The sequence below is a fragment of the Penicillium expansum genome (genome assembly GCF_000769745.1).
Source record: "Penicillium expansum strain MD-8 chromosome Unknown contig231, whole genome shotgun sequence".
NCBI classification, from domain to species: Eukaryota; Fungi; Ascomycota; class Eurotiomycetes; order Eurotiales; family Aspergillaceae; genus Penicillium; species Penicillium expansum.
The window spans coordinates 43,698-60,123 of NW_015971375.1; the positions used below are offsets into that span (position 1 = coordinate 43,698).

At 49.1% G+C, this 16,426-nt stretch overlaps 7 protein-coding genes across 7 annotated transcripts; 3 read left to right on the plus strand and 4 right to left on the minus strand.

Annotated features, from left to right (window-relative positions):
• Window positions 1-58: 58 nt before the first annotated feature.
• On the minus strand, window positions 59-2,260 carry PEX2_070710 (rRNA (cytosine-C5-)-methyltransferase NOP2; the record flags this gene model as incomplete). Its single annotated transcript, XM_016744342.1, has 1 exon — window positions 59-2,260. One exon carries the CDS (start codon window positions 2,258-2,260, stop codon window positions 59-61), a length of 2,202 nt encoding a protein of 733 aa, XP_016596909.1.
• A 312-nt stretch (window positions 2,261-2,572) lies between these two features.
• PEX2_070720 (uncharacterized protein) lies at window positions 2,573-3,341 on the plus strand (the record flags this gene model as incomplete). Its single annotated transcript, XM_016744343.1, has 2 exons — window positions 2,573-2,683; window positions 2,760-3,341. 2 exons carry the CDS (start codon window positions 2,573-2,575, stop codon window positions 3,339-3,341), a joined length of 693 nt encoding a protein of 230 aa, XP_016596910.1.
• Window positions 3,342-4,007: 666 nt separating this feature from the next.
• Window positions 4,008-6,604, minus strand: PEX2_070730 (cell differentiation and development protein Fsr1; the record flags this gene model as incomplete). Its single annotated transcript, XM_016744344.1, has 4 exons — window positions 4,008-4,267; window positions 4,325-6,130; window positions 6,194-6,472; window positions 6,529-6,604. 4 exons carry the CDS (start codon window positions 6,602-6,604, stop codon window positions 4,008-4,010), a joined length of 2,421 nt encoding a protein of 806 aa, XP_016596911.1.
• A 961-nt stretch (window positions 6,605-7,565) lies between these two features.
• rad14 (DNA repair protein RAD14) lies at window positions 7,566-10,081 on the minus strand (the record flags this gene model as incomplete). Its single annotated transcript, XM_016744345.1, has 4 exons — window positions 7,566-8,630; window positions 8,689-8,775; window positions 9,095-9,459; window positions 9,529-10,081. 4 exons carry the CDS (start codon window positions 10,079-10,081, stop codon window positions 7,566-7,568), a joined length of 2,070 nt encoding a protein of 689 aa, XP_016596912.1.
• Window positions 10,082-10,646: 565 nt separating this feature from the next.
• Window positions 10,647-11,111, plus strand: PEX2_070750 (PaaI family thioesterase; the record flags this gene model as incomplete). The annotated part of the gene is made up of 1 exon (XM_016744346.1): window positions 10,647-11,111. One exon carries the CDS (start codon window positions 10,647-10,649, stop codon window positions 11,109-11,111), a length of 465 nt encoding a protein of 154 aa, XP_016596913.1.
• A 108-nt stretch (window positions 11,112-11,219) lies between these two features.
• Window positions 11,220-12,023, minus strand: PEX2_070760 (SDR family NAD(P)-dependent oxidoreductase; the record flags this gene model as incomplete). The annotated part of the gene is made up of 1 exon (XM_016744347.1): window positions 11,220-12,023. The coding sequence occupies one exon, from the start codon at window positions 12,021-12,023 to the stop codon at window positions 11,220-11,222; it is 804 nt and encodes a 267-aa protein (XP_016596914.1).
• Window positions 12,024-13,515: 1,492 nt separating this feature from the next.
• Window positions 13,516-16,281, plus strand: PEX2_070770 (uncharacterized protein; the record flags this gene model as incomplete). Its single annotated transcript, XM_016744348.1, has 5 exons — window positions 13,516-13,530; window positions 13,586-14,105; window positions 14,154-15,059; window positions 15,110-15,508; window positions 15,563-16,281. The coding sequence occupies 5 exons, from the start codon at window positions 13,516-13,518 to the stop codon at window positions 16,279-16,281; spliced, it is 2,559 nt and encodes an 852-aa protein (XP_016596915.1).
• Window positions 16,282-16,426: the final 145 nt, after the last annotated feature.

Genomic DNA, 16,426 nt, shown 5'->3' on the forward strand with positions numbered 1-16,426 from the left:
CCGAAGAACGAAAAACGAAGAATTATACACAAAACGAGATGAATGGTCAAGTCATTGATCATTTGCTGGCCTTCTTGGCCGACTTCTTATCCTTCTTCTCGACCTTGCCCTTGGCCACGGTCTTCTTCGCTTCCTTTTCAGTGGTCACCGGCTTCTTCTCTTCCTTGGCCTTGGTAACAGGCTTCTTGTCTTCCTTAACCACGGTCTTCTTCGAGGCAACAGCCTTAGTCTCTTCTTCCTGGCTTGGTGCCGCCGTTTCGCCTGTCTTCTCTGACACCTCTACCTTGCTCTTCTTGGGCTTGTTCAGAACACCCTTGGGGTTGAGACCCTTGCGACGAATACGGTTGCGCTCAGCCCGAGCAATGCGCTCAACATCCTCAGGATCCTCAAATGAGCTGAACGCACCACCCTCGAAATCAGCGGCGTGTCCGTTCTCATCGACAATCGGGGTTCTGTCAATGGACTCGTCATCCGTGGAGGCAGCCGAGGAAGCACTGCGAGCCTTCTTGGAACCCTTGGAACGTGGTTCACTGTCGTCCGACTTGGCCACGGGGGTCACGGCAGTCTTCTTGAGCTTGCAGACATAGAAACCGTCAACGTTCTCGCGGTGAGGGAAGTAACGGCGGGTGAGCGCCATCTTAGGATCGAAAGTCTTGCCCATATAGCTGAGGAATCCAGGGCTACCGAAGTTACCAAGACCGGTGTCCACGATCTTGACATTGGGACGCTTGCGAAGCACATACTGCACAACGGCCTCGTTCTCTTCGACTGTCACACTGCAAGTTGAGTAGACAACGTATCCACCGGTCTTAGAGGCGTGATCAACGGAATCAATGGCAGCCAAAAGAAGCTGGCGTTGCATGTGGGGAATGGCGAGGAAATCACGCTCGTTCTTGGAGGTCTTGACCCCGGGATCCTTCGAGATAACGCCGGTACCGGTGCAAGGGGCATCGAGCAAAACACGATCGAAGCCACCCATGGCCTTGGGGAACGCAGTGCGAGCATCCATGTTCGTCACAATGGTGTTCTTGCAGCCGAGACGGTGAATGTTACCAATCAAACCCTTGGCACGGGGCTTACTGGCATCGTTTGCGACGACACAGCCAGTATTGCGCATCAGGGCGGACATGTATGTTGTCTTACCACCGGGGGCAGAGGCCATATCAAGGACACGCTCGTTAGGCTGGGGAGCGAGAGCCATGACGGGAAGGAAAGAAGAAGCAGCCTGGAGAATGTAGTGACCGGCCAAGTACTCTGGGGTGGCACCCAGGGGAACCGGAGACTCGAAAACTTGCAGGCCTACCTTGGACCATTTGCCAACGGGCTCGAGGACAACACCACGGTTGATGAGGGCCTGGGCGAGAGATCGGCGGTTGGTGCGCAGAGTATTGGTACGGATAACGACAGGGCGAGGAGTCTCGTTGGCTTCGAAGAAGGCAAAGGCCTCCCTAGGAGTAAACAGGTTGAACAGCTTCTCAGCCAAGAATCGAGTGTAGCCGTAGTATGTGCAGATATCGTCGAGCAGGAGATCGATATAGTCGGTGCGCGACTTACCAGGCAGGCCGAGGGTCTTCAGGTCACCCAGGATTCGAATGGTGTCTGTGATGCGCTGGCGAAGAAGCTGCAGATCGGGGGCGAGTCCCTGCTGGGTTTGGTCGGCGAACACATCGGGTGCAGCAATGTTGGTCTGGAGGGCGGCTTCCTGCAGTTCCTGCTCGGCGGCTTCCTCCTCCTCTTGTTGTTCAGCATCCAACTTCCGCGACAGACCCTCGATGTTTGCGGCGGTCAATCTCTCTTCAGCATCGGAGTCCTCGTCGTCGGAGAACATGGCTCCACGGGTGTGACCCTCCTCATCAGAATCGACAACTGAGTTATCATCCTCTAGGTCCGACAGTCCCTCAACCTGATCATCGCTATCTATTGAGCCTTCACTGACCCCATCGAGATCACCGAACTCATCGTCATCCTCCATATCCTCATCATCATCAGACATAGGCACCGGCACGGCCTTCTTTGTAACCGACGGCTGCTTCTTGGGTTCCTTGGAATCGGCCTTGGGAGCAGCACCATTGACCTTCTTCTTCTTGGGGGCTTCCTTCTTGGAGATAGCCTCATCGGCATCAGATCTGCGACGCTTTGCTGGTGCAGGCTTCGGAGGCGCCTCAGCCCCACCAGCCTTGCGTTTCTTAAGCATTGTGATCTTTGACTCATCGAGCGGGGCCGGAGGGCCCTGCTTCTTCATACGACGACCGACACCCATTGTGAAAAAGTGGTGTGTATGGGGACGTTAATTGTGTTTGCTTTCTGGGGGAGCTTGTAATTTCTTTCCGTCTTTTTTTTTTTCTCTTCGGGCGGTGACTGCCAGCAGTACAAATGTTATGAAAGGCGGTGTACCCAGGTGCTTGTTTGTATGTCGCCTTATATTTCAGGTGTCCGTTGTCTTATCGACCTCAAAGTAAAACCCCAGGTCCAGATCTCCACTACGCCAACAACTATCGCCTTGGATTTCCTTTCTCTCTCTTTCTCATTATTCGCCTTGAGAATCTTCGACACCTAATTTAAATTGCTCATCATGTCGGAGCTGACTTTCACCAAATCATTTCTGTCCACGCTGGACTCACGGCCGATCAAGCTTCGCGCTGATCATGTCTTCGACCCAGAGCAAATTGGACTACGTGTTCCCGTGAGTCTTGATGCGAACAATGACTAGCTTGACTCGCCGATGAAGATCAGTCTGACATGCTTTCCAAAAATGATAGTACACCCTCCCCCGCCTTTCAGCCCCGCACCCTCCGATGCCCAAAAAAGTGAGGTCAACACAGGCACCAGGCGCATCCAAATCAATCACTGTCCGTGTCAAGTCTGCCCGCAACCCTGCTCTGGAATTCCTGATCTCCAATGCCCCTCTCTCTACAACCTCTCTACAAGACATCCGGGATGCTGTACAAGTGCGCGTCACCGATGCGCAGGGAGGCCAAGTTTCGCTAGACAAGATTAAGATCTTATACAAGCGCAAGCCAGTGACTGGAACCGGGAAGACATTGGCCGAACTATTGGCAGATGAGCCCGCGATTATGGCGGGGGGTAAAGAAGTCGAGATCGGAGTAATGATCATCGGTGGCGCCCAGGTGGTTGAATCTACAGTGACTCAACCGGAGATTACAGAGAAGCGGGATGAATCACCACCCAAGCCTGCTATAGGTCCGAGTGGTGAGGAGGTGTTGCATACAGAGGCTTTCTGGGATGACCTGCAAGGCTATCTCGAGCAGCGATTGAAGGATGAGGAAGAAGCAAAACGATTGAGAGTGGTGTTCAAGGAGGCATGGAGCTCTACCAAGTAGAGTATACCTCCACGACAGCCTAGGGAGATAATGTCAGTATCGAATAATATCTGTATTTGTTTCAGTTGTTTCGCATATGTCTCTTGTCTATGATAGTCTAACAAGGCCGAATTTGCTCAATGAATGGCATGGATTCAGATGTTATACACACAACATGAGCTATCACTGCCCAAGGCGCAATCTACATGGGCGTATTCAAGCAGAACGGGGGGAAACATCCACACGAAGCAACTGATACGTCAAATATTGGGATCATTCCAAAGGAGTGCCTTTGAACCCCAATCAAGACCCTATCACAAGAGCAAATGGAACAGTATTCGAACAAGATATGTTCTAGCTCCCATAGAAAGTAGAGCATGTACCGAAACAGTTGAAGGGAAGAAAACATACACGCACGCCAGGGAATCTTTGTCGAACATGTTATCAGCGAAGTAAAAAGTACACATGTTGAAAAAAGAAATGAAAAGAAAGCAAAATCACGTAGGAGAGTATCATAGACCACACAGCGTCGGCGAACACCGTTGCAAATGCTCGGAAGAAATGGTCCGGCCAATCGCTCATCCAGTTCATAGGATCGTACAGAAAACGACGAGCAAACGCGAAGAGATACACACACAGGTATAACGCAAAAAGAATCATACAAGGGTTTTCATTCCATCGTTTCAATCATCGGGAGCAGACTTTGACCACGCCGTCTCCACCACCACCAGCGACCCAGTGGCCATCACGGCTCCATACCACGGCACAGACTCCTTCGCCACGCATCAGCCGGAAGTGGGTCACCTCCTGGGTACAGCTGCGCTTCTCGAGGTTCCAGAATCGCAAGCTTGCATCATGACCAGCCGAAACGAGCTCACGTCCATCCGGTGATAATGATAGTGAGGCTATCGCAGCAGGATGAGCAAGCATTGTGTATGTACATTGGCCTGTATCAAATGTTAGCGTATTATGGGAGACAGCAAATCCCTTTAGGTGTCACCTACCACTATTGGCATCAAAGAATCGGATGTATCGGTCCTCGTAACCACTGATTATTACACCCTCGACGCTGCTTGATCCAGTAGCTCCATGAACCACTTCTTCTTCTTCGGCAATCGCGCGATTGGGATCAAGATTGACTGTTCCATCAAATCCGACGGTCGTGGCGACGACTGAGTTCACCCCAGTAGCTGGCGTGCCATCATATGTCTCGAGACTGGCCATACTCGCAATTTCTTCGCCGGTCCGCGTGTCGTAGACAATGATAGAGGCATCCGAGTAGGAGACGACAAAGTTGACGCCGGCAAGAGACAAGGGGCTGATGCATGTTGGGGAAGGAGAGTTTGGGCGGGGGATGCGATGAACAATAGTGTAATGGAAAGCCGGGGTTGTGGCAACACTAGGTTGAGGCAAGGTTGGGATGTTGGAACCGGAGGGCATCGAATTTGAGTTCGCCCGCTGGCGAGTACCTTGACGGCGATTTCCAGTCGGAGGTGCGGCACCGATGGCCCAAATAAGGACGTAACCATCTGCTGCGCCGGAGGCCAGAAGGATACGATCCGATCCACCATATTGGCTACTTAAGTCGCCAAAGACAGATCCCATGGTCCCAGGAAGAACGCAGAGTCCCCAGACTGCATCTTTATGCTCGTGGAAAGTGGCCTTGGGATCAATCCGCTCAGGTTCCCATAAGCGCACGCTGCCATCCTGGCCACCTGAAAACACCAACCCTTTACCCAATGCACGGCCGCCATTGGAGATGTTCTGAGACGGTGAGCAGGCAGCAAGAGAAGTCACAGCGCCTTCGTGTCCGCGATGAGTAAAGGTGCTTATAACGTCTGAGCCACGACTAGAACCAGCTCCGGAGCCACCAGAAGTACCCGGGATAGTCCATCTCTTGATCGTTCCATCGTCGCTGCAAGTGCAAATTTCGGGATTCTCCGGGCTACCACCGGTGAAGATGACAGATCGAATCACATCCAAGTGGCCACGCAGCTCAAACCGGACTTGGAAGTTGGAATCTTGCTGTTGTCCGGAGGTCGCACCCGTTTCCCGGGTATTTACTGCACCATCACTCTTACGCCTTGATTCCAAACTCTTCCTTCGGTGGGGAAGAGATCCGCCCTTGGTCGACTCAGAGTGCATAAAGTTGGCATTTGGGAAAGCATCGGTATCCGGGCGATGAGGCGGGACGGTTTCAGTGACCACGAGTTCCTGCTCCGCCGGTTCGTCAAAATTCCACCCATCCACATCCTCTGTTCTTTCCTCCGTCAAGTTTTGCAGACCCACATCTTCCTTGACGACCACTCGAGGGCCCTGGGCGTCGTATGCCTGGTTTGGGCGATCTTCCACTATGCCCTGTTCGTATACTTGGGTTCGATTTTCATTTGCTGCGATGGGAGCTTGCTGCGGGTCTATTGACCGTCGATCCATGCCGTCCCGAGAAAGATACTGATTTTGAGCACGAGCCATGGCATTTTCAGAATAGTGATTGGACATCGGTTGTTGTTTTTGTAAGGCCATTTCACGTGCCATAACGTGATTCGCCTTCTGACGTTGCTGTTGAAGATAAGCCTCCTCCAGGTTCTGTTGCGACAGCTGCGAATTGCCATAAAGCTGACCTGACATGTCGGAGTCGTTCATGTCAGGTGGCGGGTGGGAGGCGGGGATCACATGGTAGGCAATCTCGTGGGAAGCTTTCGACAAATATGTTCGGACTTTGTCCATGTCCTCAATTTGACCCTCATGCTGGTTTTCGTTGTCGGGTTCTTCGTCATTGTCATGATCCGTGCTCGGCTTGGGTCGATGCGCTGGTGAATAACTCAGTTAATATTCCCACGTCGCGTGCTGGCATACAATTGCGAGTCACATACCTTTTAGGAAGTTGACACTTTCACGCGCAGTATCTTTGGGATCTTTAGAGTCTTCGGACTTTTCGTTGTTGGAAAGCTTCTTGACCTTCTCCCTCTCTCTCTTTAGGGCGGTCTCCATCAACCGAACATGCTTCCCAAGGGACTCATGTAAGCGCTTACTCGTGCGCAAATCACCTTCCAATCGACCAATGCGAGACTTCATCTCTGCCCGTTCAATCTCCCATGCATTGCGGTCGCGCTCATGTCGGTGCCATTCTGTCTGTAGGAAGCGCATTACACCTAGAAGCGGTTATCAGTCAATGGCATTCCCAAAATCAAAATGGATCTATGCTCACCCTGTAATGTGTATTCCGTCCCCTGTGGGCCATTCGAACCATCCATGGCGCCGGGCATTCCTCCGATCCCAGCCATGGCTGATGGAGACTGCCAGGACATGAACAGACACAGGACGGGTCGAGGCTCAGAAGGGTCAGAGCACTGCAGAAGGTACCAAGGGTAAAATCAGGCCAGTAGTAAATCAAGTGACGTGTAAGGTGCGAGCTTTGATTTCTCCTGACCCCGGTAAATCGTATCCGCAGTAAGCGAACCAAGTCCCCCTAATGGCGACGGCAAGGAACCACGTTCCACACCGAGTCAACCTGTGAATGAGGTGACCTATGGAGGAAGATCCAAAGGAGAGGAGCAAGGTCGGACAATGATAGGAGAGTTACGAGGATGAGAATGTGCCTTCACTGATCTTTTGTTATGGTGAAGATGGCCTCGGGGGGCCGCTGACCGCCTTCTAGATAGAGAAGATTGGCCTGCACGCTAGTTCCAGCCCTGGAGGTATGATAATTTGGTAAGCAATTGGATGGATTTGGAGGGTTTTCGTATGAAAGATGGACAGGAGAGAAGTTTTGATGTGAGAGAAGATTCAATCAATTCCATAAGAACAATCAAAGGCTGAGTTCTGCAAATGTAACTAGCAAAGTTGAAAAGATTGTTAATGCTTAAATCCTCAGGCTCCAACTATATGACCCATGGAGTTCACTACAACGTTGAAGTATATAACTACTCCACAGCATAGATGCACCATAGACTTGAATGTTACAATTGTGGGATGTGTATAAAATACTCAGCTAGAGTTGACATTGATATCGAGTTTGATTGCTAATTCACTCTTGTCATTCCCCAATTAGAACGATATATTTCGGCTACTCTAGGTGTATGTAACGTTTTATACTCCGACAGCAGGAGAATGGAATAACTATAATTCAACGAACGACGAACGTCTCTCATAAAGACTCATTCGAATAACTTTTTCAATGCAAAGGCTAAATTGGCTCGTGGTCTCATACAATTAATTAATCATGCTATGGTACATTCTCCTGATCTAGAACTCAAGTTCCTCCACCTCCATCCCACATTCTATACACGTCTTAACACCAATTCCAGTTTCTGGATTATCAATGGATCGGCCCCATTGATGAACATGCTTCCGCCCAGAACCGAGATCGTCGCCAAAATCTCCGCCCGAAGCACCTTGACGATTGCGTCGGTAGGCCTCTACACGTGTGCGTTTCTTTAGCTCCTGCAGCTTCGTTTTGAATTTGGCCTCCCGTCGCCGTTTCTTGTCATTTTCTCGCCGCTCGAACTCAGCATCCAGCGCCTCCGTTGAGCCCCATTTCTTGTCCGAAAATGCGTATTCTTCGACCTGGTACCGTAGATACAACATCATGCTGTTCCATGTAGACTTGTGTGGATTCGGACGCTCGAGCCGTGGAAGGAGTTCTTCGTCTCGGAGTTCGGCTGTCCGCAGGCTGATTAGCACCTCTCTCTTTTCATAGCTGACAATTAGGTACTCACGATCGGTCAAGAGATAGTCCTCTTTGGCTTCCGTCTTGGTCAACAAACTGTATTTCTCTGGGTGCTTCTCCTTGCAAGCATGACAGATGCAACACTTTAGTTCTTCTTCCCATTTCCAATCAATTTCGAGACTGCCACATTCACGACATGTCTTCTGCTTGCTTTTATCATCTAGGACACTTAGACCCGGTTCAAAAGGCCCCTCCCGGTTTCGCTTTAGTGATTGGAGTATCTGATGGCGTTCCCATTCCTTCTGCGTCATATGTGCTGGCATTTGCATTTCTTTACCATCCGGCACGTGCAGTTGTTTGTTGAACGGGTCATCCTCTTGTGTTAAAAATCCACCCTTCGTGTCAGTCATCTTGCTAAAATCGTAGTCGACGTAGCTTGTGAAGTTTCGGGCTGGCTTGATCGAGTCCAGTGGGCGATTTGAAGAAGATGCATCACGCATATTAGCAGGCTGATTGGATGCCGCCATCGAGGTGAACGAGCGCTTGGCGCCTGTTGCAGGCTGGGAGGTATTTGGAGCGGCTTGGGATAGTTCGGCTTCACGTTTCTCCCGAAGAGCTTTGGCTTTCATGCGATTAATTTCCTATCAGCAGGACTGGTTAGTTTTGATTGACTATGTCGCAAGCTTGGAAGGAACTCACCATTCTTCGTTGTTGTTCTGGAGTGATAGGAGCGCGGGAAAGCTGTCCTGCCCCCGAGCCCTTGGACTGCGAAGGTGGGGTCGAGGGCTGTTTGGCTGACATTATGAGATTATTCTTTCGACCAGTGGACAGTAATGGCCGTTTTCGATGTCCACAGTTTGGGTGATATGAGTAGCAAGGCGGAAGGCGGCCAGACCCCCGATCTCCCCATCACGTGATATTCGGGTTTATAGCGCGACGTCATTGCCGCATCCCAGAAGTAAACAGGAACACTGAAATCAATATTTTGGAGTTATCAGCCTGAATTGGTAAAATCGATTAAACCGAGAAGCTATGAGTCTGCAGCCGGATAATCAAAGTCTTCCTCTCGATCCTGGCCATACAAAACCTCACAGACGCCCCCTACCGGCACGTCCATGACGGCGTCGGTTCCCTCACTCCAAATTTCTCGCCAATTGACCTTGCGATTTTGAGGCCCCATGATCTGATAGGATGTGGCACCGGGCTTCATCTTGGTAGCACCACCGGGACGTCTCCGCGCCTTCCCATCAATCACCGATACATTCGCAACCTCATCAACAATGTTCTCGATGCTGTGCATGGGCAAAGTAAGGTAGCCTGTATTATAGGTGGCGAGCGCAGCATAAATGTAGATAAGTAGCATCACCAACCATGCGGGGATCGCCAGCGACCACCAACGGTTGGGATAATAGTAGATGCCTAGCTGGTGAAGGAATGGTGATGGGAGATAAGACCATAGGAGATAAAACACTAAAGTTGGTCCGGTGAGTATGCGGGAGACTACAAGAGATTGAGCCGGCAATTTTCCATGCGACTTACAAAAAGCCAATGATGAAGCTAGGTATAACACAAAGCCATAGTATTCATAGGTAGGAACCTTGGGACTGGCGCGCGGAACAGTGGTTGCGCGACGAGCTGACTTGGCGACTGCCGCCTCGGTATCGTTAGGAGTCTCTACATCGGAACTGTCCGGGGTAGTTGGGCGTGATGTAGTAGTCGAGAAGGGAGGCCGAAGAAGAGAAGTGAGGGAGGGAGAGGGCGGTAGAGGGGTGGGTGGACGATTATAGAACGGAGGCGCAAATGCATTGGGGCCATGGAGAGAGCTGGAGGATTGGCGAAACGGATGATTCCGCTCAATATTAGAAGAATCATCGGAGTCTGTATCAGAGAATGATTGATGCTCTAGCGAGTAGTGCGACTGGAAATCTGCATCGTCTTCCACCTCAATCTCCTCATATCCGGGGGAGGTGATACTCTCGTCTTCATAACTCTCTTGCGGTTCTTCCGGGGATATAAGGTCTTCGGTCAATAAGGGAGGGAAGGGCTGCTTGGCCTCCAAGGGCGAATTGAACGTCCTTGCTGAGCTCTCCATTTTGCGAAATGACGAAGGGTTGGTGTTGGTGTTGTTGATGTTGATGCCTCCCCTTTTTCTGCAATCATCACCAGATTCACCGCCCATCTCCATTTCTAACCTTCATCTACAACGTACATTACAAATGTGGATTTAGGACTTTTGTGATGTATATTTGATGATATTCGATATCTTTCTCATACGTATGACCATGTCATCGCCTGCCAATGAATGTTGCGAGCTACTTACTTGAACAAAATAGAATTTTATGTAGGTGATTATACCAAATCGATATCAAATCTGGAGCATATCTTCTTAATTTAATCATATAGGGACACTAATGGTCAAAGCAATATATACATCCTACGTAGTAAGATATCCTTCCGAGATACTATGTTTTCCCAGTTTCCCTTTCGGATCGACCCCGTTGCAAAGGCGGCACATTCCGCTCTCGGCCCCTCCGACTCAGACTTTAAGACTTCAACGCAAATCCCCATTCCCCATTCCCTACGGAGTACAATTTTCTATCTTGTGTTTTTCGCCTTATCCTCATTCTCCCAAATTTCTTTCCCAGTGATCACCCACTATGGATACTACCGAATTGGAGCATGTGCGCGGGGTTTGGGAGCGAACCAAAAATGACAGCCCTATCTATCGCCTTCTTCTACCCGATGTTGATATTATTAGTGCAACTCGTGGCCAGATGCAGGCCCGACTTAAGCTCACAGCGGAACATGTCAATTCCAGGGGTACCATTCACGGGGCTGTCTCTGCCGCCATCATCGATTGGGCTGGGGGCATGTCGATAGCCACACATGGATATGAGAGAACAGGTGCAAGCATTGATATTCACGTTACGTATCTGTCAACTGCCACCGTCGGAGATACCCTGGATATTTCTGCCGTTGCTGATCGGGTGGGGAAGTCAATGGCCTTCACGTCCGTCAAAATTTCCCGAGTCGTCGACGATGAAGTGGGTCCCTTGGTTTCGAAGGGTTCGCACACAAAGTTCCTGCCTGTCTCCAAGGAGAATCGTGAACCTAAGAGCTGAAGCCTTATTCCAAGGATGTTGTACATATACATACACATATATATTGTTCCGATTTTAGAACATCTCCTCGCAATTCTACCAGTTCTACCTAGGAACCTTTATTTCCAATCATGTCCTCCCCGTTGAAGACGTTATGCCACCATCTACGATGAGTTCTTGACCAGTGATATACTGCGCCTCGTCACTAACCAGGAAAAGCGTAGCATTTGCAACATCCCACGCGTTGCCCATTTTCCCCATTGGAACTTGCGCATGACGCATCTCCATATATCTTTCCGCTTGACCATCCGCATATCGGGACACCATACATTTTGTGTACGGGGTGTCCATAAGCCCAGGAACAACCGTGTTTAGACGCACACCCTTGGGTGCATAGATGACAGCCGTTGTTTTCATCAACTGAATGATGGCAGCCTTCGTCGCGGAGTATCCAACCTGAGGTTTTCCAATGTACCTCAACCCGGCGATGCTGGCAACGCTCACCACTGCACCACTGCCTTGCTGCTCCATTATCGGTAGAACGTGTTGACACATCAAAAACACACTCTTGAGATTAAGATCCACCTGGGAATCCCAAACTTCCTCCGTCATTGTAGCAGGACATCCTGGCTCTGACCTCCCGACGTTGTTTATCAGGATGTCAATGCGTCCGTGTCTAGCCATACAAGCTTCCACCAGGGCCTTGGTTGATGTAGACGATGTCACGTTTGTTTCCACGACGTCACAAATTCCTCCCTCGGTCTCAATAGCCTCTTTAGTGGAAACAGTCGAAGCGAGCGTACGATTGCCACCGAAGATCTTCGCACCTTGTCGAGCTAGGAGAACGGCGATAGCAGCACCAATTCCCCAGCCTTCGGATTGGGTTTGACCGAGGCCAGTGATGAGGGCGACTTTCCCATTTAGAGACAACATGAGGATAAGTCGATATATAATCAATGTGAAAGATAGAAGACTTTTGTTCAGAAGTGTGATAATAATATACATATAGGAATCCATCCACTTATATAATAAATGTTTTGGTCAAATATCGAGGCCTCAACGGGATTGTCCCGACGGGATTCCCGCTCCCCAGCGGCACACTCCCGTTATTAAAATCCATCCACTGACATATCTTTTTATCTTTGCCGAGGAGGTTAGCTGAGATTTCCCTTTTAGGATTATCTAGATCGAAAGGTGTCATGTCATTTGTTTTGACAAGGTTGCAACCCCCGGAGTGTAACCTTTCCGAGGTTGGATATACATCTTACATCAAGCAAGGGCCTTGGAAAAGTCCAAAGACTTGAAAAGAAAGAACTTTGGGAGGCTACTACATTATGTATGTACATATGCCAAGACCTGCACGTTCAGGTTCTATAGGGATAGTTTATTCCATACATACAACATACTGGATACTCCGTATGTTGTACTCCCTACACTCTGCACTCTGCAGTCTATGTACATATACCTCGGTGGTACAAGGCATGCATCCAAGTGACCTTTCTAAGTCTCCTTTTGTTAACTCTTGTTATTTATTATCATCTGCACACAGTGAGACAGATCGAATATTTTTGAGCAATTCCACGTGAGTATACCGGTGTCTCTACATCTACAACATATATACATATATATCTTGACACTTCCTAGGGCTCCAAACTCAACATCAACCCTCCACCGCTAAGACCCCCCTTGCATTGCTGATCATTGAGGGAAAAGAGCCGAGCTACTAACAAGGTTCCTATTCAGCCTTAGAAGTGTACTTCGTACGGAGTACGATGATCCTTGTACCATACATGTATATTTGCCATAAGATCATCAGATGGGTTGAGAGAATGGGTAAACCACATTAAATTCCTACATTCTTACATTCTAACATTCTGACATTCTGACTTTCTTACATTCATTATTGGTAACATGCATGAACCTTCAAATCTTCCAAGTTCTCTCATATTCAGGGGGTAGATTTCTCGATTAGCGGGGATCGGCCAAATCTTTTTTGATTGGGGAGACCCGCATCGATGATATTTTTTTTTTCTATCTCTCTCTCTTTCTCTCTTTAATTTTGATCCTTTTGACTATCATTCTCCAGTATGTACAAATCACTTTTTACAGGATTTCCAGGTTCTACTCTCTGAAATTCCCTCTATAATATAGAGCACGTCCTTCATTTCGTATATGTTGTATGTCGCCAAGGCAAAAAAAGACCCACAAACTATCGGATCGACAATACCTGAGCTTTGGATCAATCTCGAGAGCCTATCAGCTCTTACACCAACTTGTCTATCTCCATTGTGGTGGACAGGTCGTAAAGGCCATGTGAAGAATATTGCTTTTTTCTTTGCTTATTTTCCCCGAATTACTCCTAGGCCCCCCTCTTGTCTGTCATTCCTTGGTATATCTCCTTTTCAATTTGGAGACTATACTCACCATGTCAAGTATAACGGTATAACCACAATCCTACCCTAATCCATAGAGAAATCCGTGCTAATGTGATCTAGGATAATGATACAAATATTGGTTCGTCGCGAGGCGACGCGTCCACCACCTCCGGTGATATCGCTAGCGGTCTCATCGGTGGAGGGGGCTCCTCGGGCTCGGCGTTGATGATGACTCTATTGCCAGCACTCGTATACGCTATGTTTTGGGTCAGCCTCTTTTTGATATTTCGGCGAACTCAGCGCCGATGGTACGCTCCAAGATCCTACTTGCCCGATATACACGAGCATCAACGGAGTCCCGAGTTGCCTTCTGGCTGGGTAAATTGGCTTGGGACATTCTTAAAAATTGAAGACAATCATGTGCTTCACCATTCATCGCTTGACGGTTATCTTTTCTTGCGATTCTTGCGCGTCCTGGCGGCAACATGCCTGACAGGCTGTGTGATTACATGGCCGATTCTACTACCCCTCCATGCCACTGGGGGCAACGGCAATACGGAGCTCGATATCCTGAGTTTCAGTAACGTCAAGAACCCCAACAGATACTATGCCAATGTTATAGTGGCGTGTGTTTACTTCAGTGAGTTTCTCGGTATTCCCCGACAAAACAGCCTACTGACGAGTGCAGCGTTCGTGTTTTATGTCGTGGTCAGAGAAAGCCTGTATTATGCAAACCTCCGCCAGGCCTACCTCAACTCGCCTGCCTACGTATCTCGAATGTCGTCCCGTACAGTTCTCTTCATGTCGGTTCCGGACGCTTACAAGAACGAGAAAAAACTACGACAAGTATTTGGAGATTCGATCCGCCGAGTCTGGATTACCTCCGACTGCTCAAAGTTGCAAAAGATGGTTGATCGACGAGATCGACTAGCCGAGAAGTTGGAAACCGCAGAGACCAAGCTTATTCGGCGAGCAAATAAAGTTCGCACTCAAGCAATCAAAACAGGCGAATTGAATATCGATATGTGTCTGGACTGCGAGTCAAGCAATCCAGCATGGTCTCACAAGGTCAAACGTCCCATGCATCGACTGAGACTTTTTGGCGAAAAGGTGGATTCCATCCACTGGTATCGAGCTGAACTCGTAAAGAAAACCGAAGAAGTATCAAATTTGCAAGCAAAACACCAAAATGGCGAAGCGAAACAGCTCAGCGCAATCTTTATCGAATTTAACAGCCAGGCCGATGCACAAGTTGCCCTACAAACCCTGTCGCATCACCAACCGTTCCACATGACGCCTCGCTTTATTGGAGTTTCGCCTCGCGAGGTTGTATGGTCGGCATTGAATCTTAGCTGGTGGCAAAGAATTGTTAGAAGATTCGCAGTCCAGGGATTCTTGGCTGCGATGGTCATCTTTTGGTCATTTCCTGCGGCGATCGTTGGTGCAATTTCGAACATCACGTACATCTGCACGCTGATTCCCTTCCTTGGGTTCATCCTTAAGTTGCCCGACTTCCTAAAAGGTGCAATTGAAGGTCTTCTGCCCGCCGCGGCCCTAGCAGCGTTGATGTCGCTAGTGCCGATCATATGTCGCAGTACGCTCACCGGGTTCTTATTCCTCGAATCCCTGCTAACTTCTACATAGTATGCGCTAGACGGGCTGGAGTCCCTTCAAAGGCAAGAGTTGAGCTATTCACACAAAGCGCTCACTTTGTTTTTCAAGTGGTACAAGTGTTCTTGGTCACGACCTTGACCTCTGCTGCATCGGCTGCTACTGCACAAATTGTCAAGGATCCTCTTTCGGTGAAAGATCTACTGGCGCAGAACCTACCCAAGGCGACCAATTTTTACATCTCTTACTTCATGCTGCAAGGATTGAGCATGAGTTCCATGGCTCTTGTTCAAATTGTCAGCGCCTTGGTGTTCAAATTTGTCACCACATTCTTTGCATATTCCCCTCGTCGTCTGTTTCAAGGATGGGCCGAACTTGCCAGTCTCAGCTGGGGCAATGTCTTCCCCATATTTACCAACATGGCTGTAATTGGTAAGTGATACCCTACTCATTCCTTAACGAGGATTAACCGACTTAATTATTTAGCGTTGACGTATTCATGCATCGCACCTCTGATTTTGGGATTTGCCTTCCTTGGACTTTATCTTGTATACCAAGCCTATCGATATAACTTCCTCTTCGTATATGACATCGCAGTCGACACAAAGGGACTAGTCTACCCACGAGCCCTGCAACATTTGTTAACAGGTCTCTACCTGGCTGAGATTTGTTTGATAGGACTTTGTGCCATCAAGGGCGCTATCGGCCCAGTCATCATCATGGCCCTCTTCATGGTCGGCAATATCCTAGCGCACATGTCACTCAACGATGCACTCACCCCACTGAATACTTTCTTGCCACGGTCTCTTGACGCCGAAGAGGAAATGCTCCAAGAGAAAGAAGATGCAGTGGCAGCGATCAACGAAGAACGCCGCCCACGTGCGATGGCCTTCTGGAGATGGTTCCACCCGAACGTATACAAAGATTACGCGGCATTGCGCCAGAAGGTTCGCCGCAATGTCGAGGGGGTCTCCTACACACCCGAAGAGATGCGTACAGCATATTTCGAGCCATGTGTAGCATCTCCACCACCGACTTTGTGGATTCCACGAGATAAGTGGGGTTTCAGTAGCCATGAGGTCATGGAGACAGATTCGATGATCAGCATCACGGATGAGGGTGCGCACTTGAATGAGAAGAACAAGATCGTGTGGGATAAATATGACCCTCATCTTCCTCTGCGGGAATTGAAAACCCTGTATTGATCTTGGCCGTCTACCATGAAATTTAATGACTTGATGACAGCGATGGATTATGTGTTTTTTTACATGAATGCTGATATTTGATACTGAGGCTAGCACGGATCAAGCGCACTCAAATGCTTATAATATAGTCGAAAATTTTCTTCAG